The 15,090-nt window shown below is 47.1% G+C and overlaps 1 protein-coding gene across 3 annotated transcripts in view; it reads left to right on the forward strand.

The window, feature by feature from the left end:
* The window catches only part of XRRA1 (X-ray radiation resistance associated 1), a 41,946-nt gene that overhangs the window by 24,453 nt on the left and 2,403 nt on the right, over positions 1-15,090 (forward strand). For all 3 annotated transcript variants that reach the window (XM_061629114.1, XM_061629115.1, XM_061629116.1), the window contains 7 exons: positions 990-1,100; positions 2,842-2,935; positions 4,438-4,556; positions 5,733-7,403; positions 9,075-9,240; positions 11,187-11,302; positions 12,673-12,778. In XM_061629114.1, the coding sequence (XP_061485098.1) occupies positions 990-1,100; positions 2,842-2,935; positions 4,438-4,556; positions 5,733-7,403; positions 9,075-9,240; positions 11,187-11,302; positions 12,673-12,778 (2,383 nt within the window). The remainder of the gene's footprint in view (positions 1-989; positions 1,101-2,841; positions 2,936-4,437; positions 4,557-5,732; positions 7,404-9,074; positions 9,241-11,186; positions 11,303-12,672; positions 12,779-15,090) is intronic.

Here is a 15,090-nt window from a genome sequence, read left to right on the forward strand (position 1 = left end):
CGGTACTGGGCAAAATCTCTGCCTTAGGCTTTTGTGTCCCTTTCCAGCAGTCCGAGGTTGCTGACACAGCACGGGAGTTGTCCCGCCTGGTAGGCCTGAGCTGTAGTCTAGAGCAGGGCTTCCCAAACTGTGTCTGTGGATTGAGCTTCATTCAAGTGGTCCACAGTGTGTCTGCGGATTTATGGTTGAAGTTGGGAGATGTCCCATATTGGTTTTTAATTGTGTTTTAATTGTTTCTTTTATTTCCTATATTGTATTTTATTGCATTACAGTTTGAATTCTATGGAATGCAGCTTGGATACAAGAAAATAAGATATATAAGAAATTAGAAAAGCAAAAAATATAAGTAATAATCACACAGCACTTTACAATTGCTACAGCAGGCAGAAAAATCATTAAGGGGTCCACCAAGACACTCAGCAATATTCAAGCGGTCTGTGGGGGGAAAAGTTTAGGAACCCCTGGTCTAGAGACAAGGAGCTGGTCAGAAAAGGTGTCAAGCCAGCAACCTCTGGGCAGGAAGGGAAGGGTTGCATTGCTGCCTGTGTTGGCAGTAGCTCTCTGGGTCTGGGACTGACCCACTCCCCCATGTTCAAATGCACCCCATTTCCATGCCAGAAACTACCTATAGGTAGAAAGCTAGTTTTTCAGGGAGAAAGGTTCTAGCCTTCTCTTCCTGAGATGTTAACTTTCCATGTGTGTTGCAGGGTCACAGAACTACCACTTGCCTTCTGGAGTGGGTCAGTCCCAGACAGACTCTGACTCATGCATATGTAGAGATTCCAGAGCTTGGAAAAGTTACTTTTTTGAACTACAACCCCCATCAGCCCCAGCCAGCATGGGCACTGGATGGGGCTGATGGGAGTTGTAGTTCAAAAAAGTAACTTTTCCAAGCTCTGAATTCTAATAGGGTCAAATCACCAGAGGTTTGGACTTCTTGTTTGGCGGCGTGTTTTCCTTTTTTCACCTCTCCTCTCTCTTCCTTTCAGGAAAATTCTCCTTCACCACGCGTTCCTTCCAAGGCCTCCTGTGCCAGTTTCAGCTCAGAGTTCACTCTTCCCTTACCGGAGCTGAGGTTTCTCAGCCTGGCCAACAACCAGGTGACTGGATCCTTCCTTCTCCATTGTTAAGCCAGGCTGCTCTTTTTCGCAACCAGGCTGTAGAGGCGGGTTGTCTAGAAATGGCTACAATCTTTTATCGCCACATTGGCAAATCTGGCTGCTCCTTCTAAATATTGGTGTCTTGAGTGTCTTAGGCTTCAAAAATCTTCCCTGGTACTTGGGGAGGAGACCATGCTCGGTGTGCATTCACCTGCGGTGCATTCAGAGATCCCAGCTTCAATACCTGGCATCTCCAGCTGTAAGAAGATTGACAGGAAAACACCCCTCCTTGCCTGAGATCTCAGAGAAGACTGATTGGACGGTATTGGGCTAAATGGGCCAACAGCCTATTTCAGTGTAAGGCAGATCCATGTTGTAGCCCCGCCCCATCTCCTTAAACCACACCCACTTAACTGCGCTCCCACCTTTGGTAACGAAACATGACAACTTGATATAATTCAGGGGTTGGCAACTTTTTTGGGCCAATGGGCAACTTTGCAAAATGGAGAAAATGTCATGGGCACTGTATGCACACACCAGAACTCACTCTTCCCTTCCTGCCAGCAGTTAGGCTTGCAAAAAGTGTTTCCCCTTTTCTCCCTCATGTCTAACTGGAGAGGGGAAATGACTGTCCTGGAGAGCGCAGTCGAGGAGGCACGAATCAACCTTCCCTCCCCAACTGACGTCTCCAGGAAGATCAACCCTCCCCCTACACACACACAACAGAGGGTGGGAGTGGGGATGGCCTCTGCTGGTACATGGGCGCCACGTTGGCAAGCCACGATATCATTTGTTGCGCCCCTGCCCCACCTAGGCCAGTACACACAACACAAGGGCAGGCTTTTGTGGGCACGCCCCTCACTACATGAGGAACTATGTGCATAAATGGTTTCTACATGCGTGGTTCTTAGCCTCTCCATCAACCAAATCTGTGCACAAAGGTGACATAACCTTGGTCACGTAATTGGCCATATGGCCCATAGCACCAACCAGCTGTTCAGAAGGGGGCACAGGGGAATGGATTTGGTCCCCACACCCGAAATATCTTAACAGCACTGTTTTGGATTATTTGACCAGGCTGTGTAGCGCCCTGGGCTCCTGCCAGGAGGAAGGGCAGGATATAAATCAAATAATAAATAAATAAATAGGATAATTGGGGCATATTGTATACCTGCATACAAGATGGAGAATAAGAAGAATTCGGCTGCTGGATCAGGCCAGCGGCCCATCTAGTCCAGGTTCTTGTTCTCACAGTGACCAACCAGATGCCCCAATGGGAAGTCCGCAAGATGGACCTGTGTGCAACTGTGTATAGGGTTATGTCAAACCTAAATCATTAAAAAAATACTGACAGCACCCAGATGCCACTACTAAGGCATTGTTCTCACAGAGGTGGTAAATCCATACCACTTCAGACTTGCAAGCAGGGACTCATAATGCTCCTTCATAAGAACAATCCCTCCAGACTGAAATGTAGCACATCAGGGAGGAGGGAAGGCTCTAGAGCCCTTTTCCCTGACATACTAACTTTCGACACACAGGGATTTATTAAGTTATTGTATGGAGGAACATTTGATTGTATGGAGCTGTTTTGAAGTGGCAGATCCCAGGCACAGCCTTGCTAACTGAATGAGAAGTAAACCTAAATCTTACAATGGTCCTTTGAACATTGGCTCCCTTTCCCAGCTGCCATTCGTGGTCACCTACAAGCCTGAAAGCACTGCTCTATTCTGATTTGCAGATCGAACATGAGGAGGATTTGTTGGCTGTGGCTCTCTTCCCATCTCTGACGGAGCTGACGTTCCATGGCAACCCTTTCACCACTTCACGGAGCGGTAAGTCTCCCACCTGCTAACAATGTGCCCAGACCTTTCCTGGTGCCCAGTCCCAATATGTAGCTTATTTCATCCCTGCCCATTTCAGTTGTGGTTATCCTAGATTGTATCGGGTTTTTTATTGATGTGTCCTTTTTTGAATGTTGAACACTGACTCGAGACTGCCGTGGGAAACAGTGGAAACGTAGAAGCCATAGACGTTGCCTCAACGCTGAGTCAGACTGTCTATGTGGCTCAGTGTTGTCTACACTGACTGGCAGCGGCTTTCCAGGGTTTCAGGCAGGAGTCTTTTCTCAGGTCCTTCCTGGGGAATGAACCTGGGGCCTTCTAGTTACAAAGCAGGAGCTCTGCCACTGAGCTATGACCCTTCCCCAAATCTTAAGAGAATAATATTTCTTAAATAAATAAATAAAATAACAGAATGCTAAGGATCTTACCTGAGCCACTAATGCAAGCTGGAGGGAGCAGCAACAACACAGAGAAGGGCCGCGGCTGCCATTACTGTCACTGTGGCTTGCCTTGCATAACTCGTTACAAGTCAAATGCAAAAGAACAAACTTCCTTAGTGGCTGCTCCACTTGGCTGCATCTGAAGGAAAGTGTGGTAGAAGGTGTAGAAATCAGCTTCTACATCCAGTAATCTCAGCTTTGATATTTGCTTTAAAAAAACAGCAAGTTTCTAGTCCTTATGGTTACAACAATAGGTACAGAAGCCAGAAAGTGGCTAGATTAGATTTCCAGCAGCTGTGAGGAGATGGGGCTCCCGTGCTCTGTATATCTCCGCAGCTCTTCCCATGACTGGAAAAGCCAGAATAAAGTGTGCAAAGTAACAAAAATAAACTCTTAAGAATAAAGTTATTTTTATATCAGTTTTCATATTTTATACAGATTGCAGAATTTACCTTTCCTTGGTGTGGAATTTGGCCCCCCAAGATACAGAATTAATAACATTTTTAGTTCCAAACCCAGAGCTGCTGTAGGCACCTACCCCAAGACTCATTGTTCCTCTTCATTGCTAGCAGAAATGCATTATTTTATTTTATTTATTTATTTATTAAATTTATATCTTGCGCTTCCTCTCAGAAGGAGCTCAGGGCGGCAAACAAAACACTAAAAACAGTCTAAAACATTTTTTAAAAAAGACTTTTAAAAACATCTTAAAAAGCAATCCCAGCACAGACATAGACTGGGATAAGGTCTCTGCTTAAAAGGCTTGTTGAAAGAGGAAGTTTTTCAGTAGGTGCTCAAAAGGTAACAGAGATGGCACTTGTCTAATATTTAAAGGGAGGGAATTCCAAAGAGTAGGTGCCACTACACTAAAGGTCCACTTCCTATGTTGTGCGGAACGGACCTCCTGATAAGATGGTGTCTGCAGGAGGCCCTCACCTGCAGAGTGCAGTCTTATGTAAATTAAATTACGCATTATGTAAATTAAGCTAATGTGTGCAAAATAAATTAGCTGATTGCTTGAAAAGGATCCCCCTTTCTTCCCCTCCCTTCCAGGCGATCCACCTTTACTCACCAGTTTCCTTCAGAACAAACTGGGGATTAAAATGGTTAGGAAGAAAATTTCAAAACTGGAAAAGCCGCGTATCTTGATACCCAACAAGGCTAACCGGAAGGTATGAACCTAGGTAGAGCCTGAAGAAGTCAGCACCAGGATTATTTATTGAATGCATTGGGGGCAACCGGGCGGGCCTTGTTGCACTTCAAACTTAACAGAAGATCGGAAGGGTGGGGGGAACCCTTGCAGATGAACCGTGTAGTCACTGGAGATCAAGAACCAAATATTTGGCTGGCATGGGGAGTTCAATTTAATGTGTGAATTTAGTTTCTATCTAATTATTTTCTTATATGGAGTGAATGAACGAATGAACAAATGGCACTGTTGAATTGACTGATGTTTGTAGGCCTAGTATTGGTAGGCACAATAGGGACTGACCCCTGTGATAGTCTCCTTTACCTAGAGCAGCCCTCTCCACCCTGATGGCCTTCAGTTGTTTTGGACAGCGACACCCATCAGCCCCCAGCCAGCATAGTCAATGGTCAGGGACAGAACTTGGAAAAGTTACTTTTTGAACTACAACTCCTATCAGCCCAATCCAGTGGCCATGCTGGCTGGGGCTGATGGGAGTTGTAGTTCAAAAAAAGTAACTTTTCCAAGCTCTCGTCAGGGATGATGGGAACTGCAGCCCAAAATATCTGGAGGGCACTGGGTTGATGAAGGCTGGCATGGAGCATCTGAGGTCTGTGGAATTTGCAGGCGAATCTCACGGTTCCTACATGGAAGTAGCATTTGAAGAATTTCAAGGGAAGAAAAACTCAACAAGGAGGGTGCAATAAGCCTAGTGACATTTCTCGGGGTGGCAGTGGGGGGGATGGTTTGCGCATCCCTCATTTCCACAGTGTTGGCCGGACACAACTAAAGAGTTGTTAAAGCATCTTCAGTTTCAGCAGGACAGACACAGCTTGACATTCAGGTCTGCTTCCACTTTCCAGGCTGACATTCCGCCCAGCCTTGGTCTTCCACAGGGCTGTGTGACACACAGTTGGGTCATATCCTGATCTACACCAAGAGAGCCCTTTTCTCTTGCTGTTTGGGTTTAGTTTCTGAAAAGTAGGACAGAGATGGGGGCAGGGGCAGAAAGAAAGAGAGAAGCATTAGGGTTTTAAGAGGGTCTGATGCTGTGGGTTGGGGGTAGGAGGTGGATCCTAGGTTTGAAAAGGCGGGAGATTGGTGCACTGTGGGCCACAGAGTCCAGCCTGGATTGCACAATGGTTCTCTATGTCTTTTGCAGGTGAAAGCACAGCTACCCAAGGTCCAGAAGCGGCCTCTGATGCTGGAAGCATCTCTTGAAACTACCTTCTGGCAACTGTGGACCGGTTCTGACCTGGATCCGAACAGAAAAACAAGTGTAGATGAGCCTCTTCCACCAATCAGATCCTTTTCAATACCATATGATCCCAAACTGCCCATCATACCAACTCTTAAAAAGGAGGAAATATCTGCACCTATTTCTTTGGCCAGTTTTGTTACTGATGCTTCTGCAACCCAGTCCTCACTAGACCAGCCTGAAAACGTTCCTGTAGTTCAGCCTTCACTAACCAAGTTACTGAGTGGAAATTCAGTCGCATCTTCACTGGAACAGATTGTGTCTGAATCCCTTCCACCACGTGGATCGTTTTTAGAGGAACAGAGTCAGTCAGGCCTTGCAGGACCAACAGAAATGCTTTCTGCACAGCAAGAGCTGTCTTCTCTACCAGAAGAGAATCCGTCTGAACCTAGTCCTCCAATCAGAACACCTTCAGAAGAACAGCTTCTATCCAAGAGTGTTCAGTTCATCCCACTGCCTTTGGCAGGACAGGATCAGTTTGAACCTGTTCCACCTCCCAACTCGCCTTTGCAAGAGCAGGATTTGTCTGAGGCTCTTCCAACTGAACCGTATCCACTGCCCAACTCGCCTTTGCCAGAACGGAATGTTTCAGAACCAGTTCCACCAACTGAATCTCTTGCAGGGGAACAGGATTTGCCCAAGTCTTTTCAGCCAGTCAGATCAGTTTCAGTGGAACAGGATCTGTCTGAGGCCTCCCCACCAATTGGATCACCCACAGAGGAGCAAGATCAGTCGGAACCCATTCCACCTGCTAGCTCAGCTCCTCAAGGACTGGATTTGTCAGAACCTGTCTCACCAACTAGATCGTCCACAGGAGTTGTGCCTAGGTCTCTTTTGCCAGCCACTTCTCCTGAACAAAGGCAAGATCAAGTAGCACCAACTCCACCATACAGCTCAGCCTCCAAAGGTTTGTCAGGACCTGTTTCATCGCACCTTTCTGGGACTATTTTGCCAACCGCTTCTCCTGCAGAAGGGCAAGAGCAGATAGAGCCAGCTCCACCACGAACCTCAGCTGTGCAAGCAGAGGGCCTGTCAGAACCCATCTCTCCATCTATGTTACCCACAGAGGGACCGGATCTATCTGAGCCTCTTCCGCCAATGAGATCCCCTCCGGCAGAAGATCACCTGGAACCTATTCCATTGCCCAGCTCACCTGGGCAAGAACAGAATCTGCCAGAGCGTATTCCATCAACCGGACCTCCTGCAGGGGAGCAGGTCGTGGCCAGTACCCCGATATTTCGAGAACCAAATTGGTCAGAACCTGAGCCACAATTTGGATTGCCTCCAGTGCAAGAGGAGCCTCTCAAGTCTCCACCAATCAGCTTCTCTCCTGAGGACCGTGACCTGGTAGAGGCTTTTCCACTCTCCAGATCCTCTACAGAGGAACAGCGTTCACTGAAGCGCCTTCCACCCAGCCAGTCATCTTCCAGAGAGCTTTATCTGTTATTTGCACGAGTCCAATCTGGTGCCATGCCTCTAAGAGCGCTCCATGGATTTTCCAGTGAGTACGAGATGTTAAGCAGCAGTGAGGAGTTCTTGGAGGCAGAGGAATCCGAGTCCTTTTTCATGACACAGGTGTGTGAGTTGATGAAGTGTCATCAGGCCAGAGGTGTTTACTGGTGAAGCCGCTCTAGAGTCACAACCAGCGATTTAAATTGCCCAGCAACCAGTTTTACAGAAGGGGTTAGCAGCCTTTCCCAACCAGTGTGCCTCCAGGTGTTGTTGGACCACAACTCCCATCAGCCTCAGCCAGCATTGCCAATGGTCAGGAAAGATGGGGATTGTGGTCCAACAACATCTGGAGGCACACTGGTTGGGAAAGGCTGGGCTACAGGGTAATGGGCCAGGTTCCCTTCCGTCTATTCCAGTCCCTAAAGGGGTCTAACAGGAAGTCCTCTCATCACCACCACCATCAGTCTCTCCACACAGCTCTACTGCTTCTGGATTGGCAATTGGAGTCCCAGCCAATCCAGGATGGGATTTGGCCCCAGGGCAGCCAGTTGCTGACGTCTATTTTAAAACAGACTTGTGGCACCTTATAGACTAGCAAATTCAGTGTGGTGTAAGCCTCTGTGGACTAAATGTAGTGGACTCCTAGTGCATAAAAGCTTCAGCCACAATAACTTTGTGAGTCTTTAATGCAATGGCAGCTGGTGGTTCCATGCCAGCGGGGCAGTGGAATCAGCTCCGGGTTTTAGTCTGAACTTCCAAGGAGCTGTCCAAGGAGCTGTCCAAGGAGCTGCATGTCAGTGGGGCAGTGTAATCCACTCTAGGTTTTAGTTTGAACTTTCAAGGAGCTGTCCAAGATGCCAATTCTACTGTCCCACTGAAACGGAGCCACCAGCTGCCACTACTTTAAGGTGCCACGAGACTCTGTTGTTTTTGCTGCAACAGACTTGTCACAGCTGCCTCTCTGGAAGAGGTTACTGTGGAAGGCACCCCTTTTTAAAGGGATGATGATGGTGACAATGCCCATTTGGGGTTCCTCCAAAGAGCTCAAAGCAGCACAGAGTAGCAATCACTCCTCTTCCATTATACGTGCAATAACTCAAGCTAGAGATCCATTGACTTACCCAAGGGTACCTGCAGGGTGGGGATCTGAGCCCAGGTCGGAAGAACATAAGAGGAGTCTGACTGCTGGTCAGGCCAAAGGGGGCCCCTCCAGTCCAGCATCCTGTTCTCACAGTGGCCAACCAGATGCCTCTTCTGAGAAGCCCGCAAGCTGAGTGCAGTGGCAGCACTCTCCCCTCCTGTGATTCCCAGCCACTGGCATTCAGAGGCACACTGCTCCTAACCACGGAGGGAGAACATAGCCACAGTGGCTAGTAGCCATGGAGAGCGTTACCTTCTATGAATTTGTCTGGTCTTTCCGGTCCTTGTCCACACTAGCTGTCAAATTGAATGGGTGACTGGCTCCAGAGGTGCCAATGCTAGCTGCTGGATGGTTCCATTCCTTAAGTAAGAGAATTTTTAACATTAACTCTTAGCATTACAGAGGCAACGGTTGCTCGAGTTTTCAGTTCATTTGCCTTGATGCAGGAGCAGAGGTAAACCATAGCTTTGCAGCCCCACTTTTCCCCCAAAACAACCAGCTGGGGCTGATGAGGAGTTGTAGTCCGGAAGGCACCGGGTCGGGGACTTCTGTTGTACCGGCCGTTGGGCTTGTTATGGGAGGTGCCAGGACTATCATCTGGGGCTTCTTGGTTTGCGGTGAACACTTTCCCTGTCTCTTTCTTGGGTCTGAAGGTGGATGAAGAGGAGTCCAGTTCCTTTGTAAAGCCTGCAGAGGAGCCGTCCCGACATAAGCAGTCCAGCAAAGAAAAGCAAGGATCCCAACAAGTCCCCGAGAAATACAAGGGTTATGAAGAGCTGCTTGGTGGAGACCCCGGCCCAGATTTCATTGAGCCAGTGGGTGAGGATGCTTGTAAATTTCACGTGTGGCCTTTTGACCTTCCTTGGCCCAGTTGGCAACAGCTTAGGCTGTTGCAAGGAGGTTGGAGTGTGGTCAGGATTGACCTTGTCTCTCTCATGTGAATATAGGGAGCTGCTTTATGGAGAGTCCATCTATCTTTTGCAGAGGCCCCTCTGTCTCCACACTGTCTGTGCTAGGGGTGTGGACAGGCCCTACGTTTTGCCTTGTATCTGTGCATTTTAGAAATCTGTTTGAGTTCTGTGCTCTCTTCCACATCCCTCTGTGTTTTGGGTTCTGAGGTGCTTCGTAGAAAATGAAGCTCTGTGGTCCTCATTCCCTACTACAATGGGGATTCTAAAAATGGCTATAACCTTTCCTCCTTTTGGACAAAGTGGATTGAGTTTACAGGCACAAGGGCCCCCTCACGGTTAAATCTGCCAAAGTGCAGACAAACAGGTCCAGGGCTTTTGTGGGGGAAGTAAAAGTGATTCATTCCCTGGTAACGGGATGTGAGGGGAGTGGAGATTTGTCTCTTGCTCCTCCTCAACTTAGAATAACGATGAGATGGTCAAGTGGCGTATCTTTATGCTTGGACAGTTTTTAAAACTTTGCAGTTTCACACGGGCATTTCCTTTCCGATGTCTGTGACCTCCAATAGGCCTTTCAGTATGAAGCTTTTCTAAATGTTGCTTGGGGAGTTTTGAAGAGCTCTTAGGTTGGATTTTTTTTGGTGAAAGGAGAGCAACATAGAATTTTTTAAAAAAACGTAAAATGACGCTTTTAGCTTTCAAAAAACGTCTTCCATTGCTGCGCTTAAACATAAAAAACCAATCCAGAGCTCATAAGTGCTCTGCAAGTAGCAGTTGGACAGCCTCACTCCTTGCAAAGCCCGTGAACCCAGAAAAAGAGAGATTTAGAAAAGGGTTGATATGTAACGTTACAGAAATGGTAGAGCGACACAAGACTTTGTGGGGGCCTTAATCTGACTCACTCTTCAACTCGGGAATGAACATAAAAAGAGCCCTGCAGCGGGATCCATCTGGTCCAGCAGCCTGTTCTCACAGTGGCCAACCAGATGTCTGTGGGAAGCCTGCAAGCAGAACCTGAGCTCAACATCACTTTCCCCTCATGTGGTTTCCAGGAAATAGTATTCAGCAGCATGCTCCTCCAGTTGTAGAAGCAGAGCTGCCCTGTGGGGAAAAGACTCCTGAATCATGCAGCTTGGCCTCATTATTTGGCTCATACACAGTGTGGTGTAGTGGTTAGAGTGCTGGACTATGACCTGGGAGACCAGGGTTCAAATCCCCACATAGCCATGAAGCTCACTGGGTGACCTTGGGCCAGTCATTGCCTCTCAGCCTCAGAGGGAGGCAATGGGAAACCCCCTCTGAATATGGCTTACCATGAAAACCCTCTTTATAGGGTCGCCAAAAGTTGGGATCGACTTGAAGGCAGTTCATTCCCATTTACACAGAACCAATGCATGCTCCTCGTCTATGCCGGGGGTTAGCTAGAAGTGGTGTCCCCCACATGTTCTCATCGTCCCCAGACAGCTGGCCCATGGTTAGGGATGATGGGAGTTGTAGTCCAGCAATACCTGGAGGGCATCCCATTAGCTACTCCTGGTCTGTAATGATTGACAGCAGCTTGGCAGGGTTTTTTCCCCAGGTTTACCTGGTCATGCCAGCCAGGTCCAGTGCTGGGTCTGCGGGGTCCTGGACTAGGTGCTCTCTCTGGCTGCCATGCAGGCTTGAGCTCCTGCTGCTCCACTTGCCACAGCCGCAAGAAGTTTTAAGAATTTGTGATGCTCATTCCAAGTTATACATGCTTGACTACTATAGTGAGCTGTGCATGGTGAAGCCCTTGAGATAGCAACCTCTAAACAGGGTTCTAAAAACCTGGTCTGGAGAAGGTGATCCCGCCCCCTCCATTTTTATTTCAACCAGGAATACAGCACAACGTCCGAGCTCTGGAGAAGGCTCTTCGGTATCCTCGTGTGTACCGTGAATCGAAGGCTAGACTAGACAGCTTTCAGAAGCCTTATGCGCCTGCAGAGAAGAAGGTAAATGGTCCCAGGGAAGAGTCTTGCCTCTAGACTTAAGAGGCTGGAGTTCAAACTCCTGCTCAGGTGAGGGGTGCTTGGATAAATGGTTCCCACTCTGGGAAGACTATTCACTGAGGACTCCGAGAATTGTAACTCATTTATTTAAAACTTAGTAGGTGGTCACCAGCAAAATGTTGCTCATTTAAAGCAGTATCATACCGCTTTAAACAGTTATGGCTCTCCCCCCCCCCAAATCCATGGAACTATTGTTTGTGAAGGGTGCTGAGAGTTGTTAGGAGACCCATTACCCTCACTGAGTTGCGATTCCCAGAGTTCGCTGGGAAAACTATTCACTGGGGACACTGAGAATTGTAACTCTGTGAGAGGAATTGAGGTCTCCAAACAACTCTTAGCACCCTTTACAAACTACACTTCCCAGGATTCTTTGGGGGAAGCCATGACTGTTTAGAGTGGAATAATTGTCTGGTGTGGGTGTGGCCCTGATTAGCCAAGCCAAACAGCTGTTAGTCTGGCTTTTAAAACACTTGACAGTTGGTGCTTACTGAGCATGCCTGCGCTATCGAGACTCCAATGTTATTTTTCTTAAATTAATTAAAAATCAGCCATGCATTTTTTAAACTTTTAAACTTCAGAAGATGAAGGTCAGAATATGAGGTAAGGTCAGTTAATAGGATTACAGATACTCTGTGAACATGGCCAATTTTTTAATAAATTTCAACAAATTATGAGACCACTGACAAGAAAAAAGTCCAACAGGGGTCTGAATTAATTTACTCGATTTAGACTTTGAACTGTGGATTCTCTCTGAGTGTTTTGTGTATCACCATGAAAATTTAGAGGGTTGTTAAGCAAGCGCTTTTGAGTTCAGAACTATAAGTTTTGTAAGATTCTTCTTTTGAAATGAGCTTATGAGAAGCCGCAGAACGGCATGGGAGTTATTTTCAGTTTAACATTGCGGACTGCAAATATCTGTGCTGGCTGTATAATAAGGGATAGTTTAGAAGAGGTTACTTCTACCCTGTTATGTTCTCTGTTTTAAAGCAGTATGATACTGCTTTAAATGTATGGTGTAGGTAAGGCCTTGACCTCTTCCAGGATACACATTTACATTCATTCCCCCGCCCCTCCGGTTTTTTTCCCACCCACCCCCAGACCCTGACATTCCATTGCCACTGAGCATGCTCAGTCCTCACTGGGCTACTTTTTAAAAAAGTTTTTTTAACAGTTTCCCTGAACCTGCTGCTACCTCCCTCTTGCGCATGGGGAATGGATCTGCACTCACCCCCAAACATCCCTAATAGCAGGGACGACAAATGAATGAAGGCGACGGCCAGCCGTCTTCTCCTTTTCATCTGCTTTCTGTGTAGGTCTTGAGGATCCCTGTCCCGCCGGCTCAAAAGAGCAAAGGGGAGAAGCTGGAAGAAATCCTGCTGAAGATGAGGGAGCCCACCAACACCGTAGAGCTGCCACTGGGTATGCACTTGGGTAGAATTCCAGAGTATAGGGCCCCCGAGGTCAGTCAAGGGCAACAGCAGGGCTGTGGAGTCGGTATGCCAAAGCTTCGACTCCGACTCCTCTATTTTTCTACTGTCTGACTCCGACTCCTCTATTTTTCTGTCTGACTCCAACTCTGACTCCTCTATTTTTCCACTGTCTGACTCTATTTTTCTACTGTCCGACTCCGACTCCACTCAAAATTGCTTCTGACTCCACAGCCCTGGAAAGGGCTGTAAATGTCCTTTTAAATTGGAAGCTCTCGTAGGAGCATTTTTATCGCTGCCTGAATATGCGCTGATCTTGGCATCACAGCATTTGTCTTCATCTGGGTCCTGTGTCATACACTAATGCACAAAATGTTTTCCATCTTGAGTTATGGTGAAATGCTCAACTACAGCTGACTTCATGGGAAGCTTCTTTGACATTTTGAATTTATATTTAAAAAAAATTGTCAATCAAAATTTATTTTGAAGCCGGAGTCGGAACATTTCTACCAACTCCAACTCCATCCAAAATTGCTTCCGACTCCAACTCCACAGCCCTGGGTGACAGTGAGATGGAATGAGCTTCAGGTCTTTTAAAGAAGAGCTGTCCTGGGCTGAGGGGGAAGCGTGCAGGCAGCCAGTTATTGGGCACGGCTACCCCATTGCATTTGGGCCCCTCCTTGCCCCACAGTGGGGCAAATAAAGGTCTGGATGTGGAGCATTTAACTGGGAAAAGTTAATCCCCCCCTCCCCACCAAATTCAAAAATATCAGAGACCTGATCTGAAATGGTCCCTTTGATGGGTACTTTTACATTTGTTTTAAAGAATGATCTCCCACATGAAAAAGCTAAAAGGAACACCTTATCACATCTGGTTTGGCCTGAGGTCCTTTAAATGCAACTGCTGGGGACTAGACCTGAGCCCTTCTGGATGCAAACCCTATGGTCTTACTCAGAGACATAGCCCCTTCCCAGAGTTCTTGAATAGGGAGGGGTGAGAGGGAAACACAGCTATCCCCTGAGAGTTGCACTTACCCAAATTCTGTGATGCAGCTCTCTAACCATTGTTTACAAAAATGCAAATGTTAGGGGAGAGTGTGCATTAAAATATATTAGAGAAAATATAGAAAAATGCATTATATTAGGGAAAATTGCTTGCAAAAATATGTATGTATGTAAGTCAAATCTGCATACAAAAATGTGAATTTAAGATTGGGAAAACGAGAAACAGAGAACCAAGTGGGCAGATCTTTCCATTGCTACTTGGGAAGGCCTGCTTTTCACGGTGGGCAGTGTGGTATAGTGGTTAAGGTGTTGGACTAGGACCTGGGAGACCACGGTTCGAATCCCTACACAGCCATGAAGCTCACTGGGTGGCCTTGGGCCAGTCACTGCCTCTCAGCCTCATGAAAACCCTATTCATAGGGTCGCCATAAGTCGGAATCGACTTGAAGGCAGTACTACATTGTATCCTATTAAGTCATACTGTGAGTAGACCCATTGAAACGCCTAACTTAAATCCACTGATTCCAATAGATCTGCTCTGAGTATGACTTAATAGGATACAACCCAGGGTGTACTATGATTGTGTGAAAATCATAGTATTATCTTACCTGCAAACATGAAAATGTAACAAAGTGCTTAGACTCCTGAATGTAACGTACGCTAGGGAAGTCCACTGGCTTTAATCTGGGGCTGGAACATCCTTAACCAAGCTGTCTGAGGGCCTTTCCCCACCCAAGCGGCTCAACTCGGAAGAGCCCAAGCTCTCTGGCTGTACAAGGCAGCCATGACGATATCCATTACCCCAGGGGTTGCCAACCTTTTTGAACCAAAGGGCACATTTCAAATTCTGAGTGCTGGGGGCACCAGTCACAAAATGGCTGTCATGGGTTTGCGTGTGTGCGGCTTAACACAAAATTAGAGAAGCTTTTCTCAGAATTGTATTTCCATTATAGAAAAGGCTTGGCCTGTTGAATTTCTGCCTGCCCTATAAAAGAACAAGGTCCCTGTTTTTCTCCAATGCCAACCCTAAAGCAAAGCCTAGACATCAGGTCCTGCACAGCAAACCTCTTTGCAAAGCTTTCACATTTGCCTTTTGTGGGGAGGGGAAATACTGTCACTTATTATTTTATTTATATCCCGCCCTTCCTCCCCGCAGAAGCCCAGGGCGGCTATTATGAAGTAGTATTTGCAGAAGATAACTTCTAAGCACTACCTGATCTCAGGCAAACCTAGCACAGGAAAGATGCATCCTAGTTGCTAGGAAAAAGGGCAAAGTAGGTGATTCCAAGGACTAGAAAA

This window comes from Rhineura floridana, chromosome 5 (genome assembly GCF_030035675.1).
Source record: "Rhineura floridana isolate rRhiFlo1 chromosome 5, rRhiFlo1.hap2, whole genome shotgun sequence".
Classification (NCBI taxonomy): domain Eukaryota; kingdom Metazoa; phylum Chordata; class Lepidosauria; order Squamata; family Rhineuridae; genus Rhineura; species Rhineura floridana.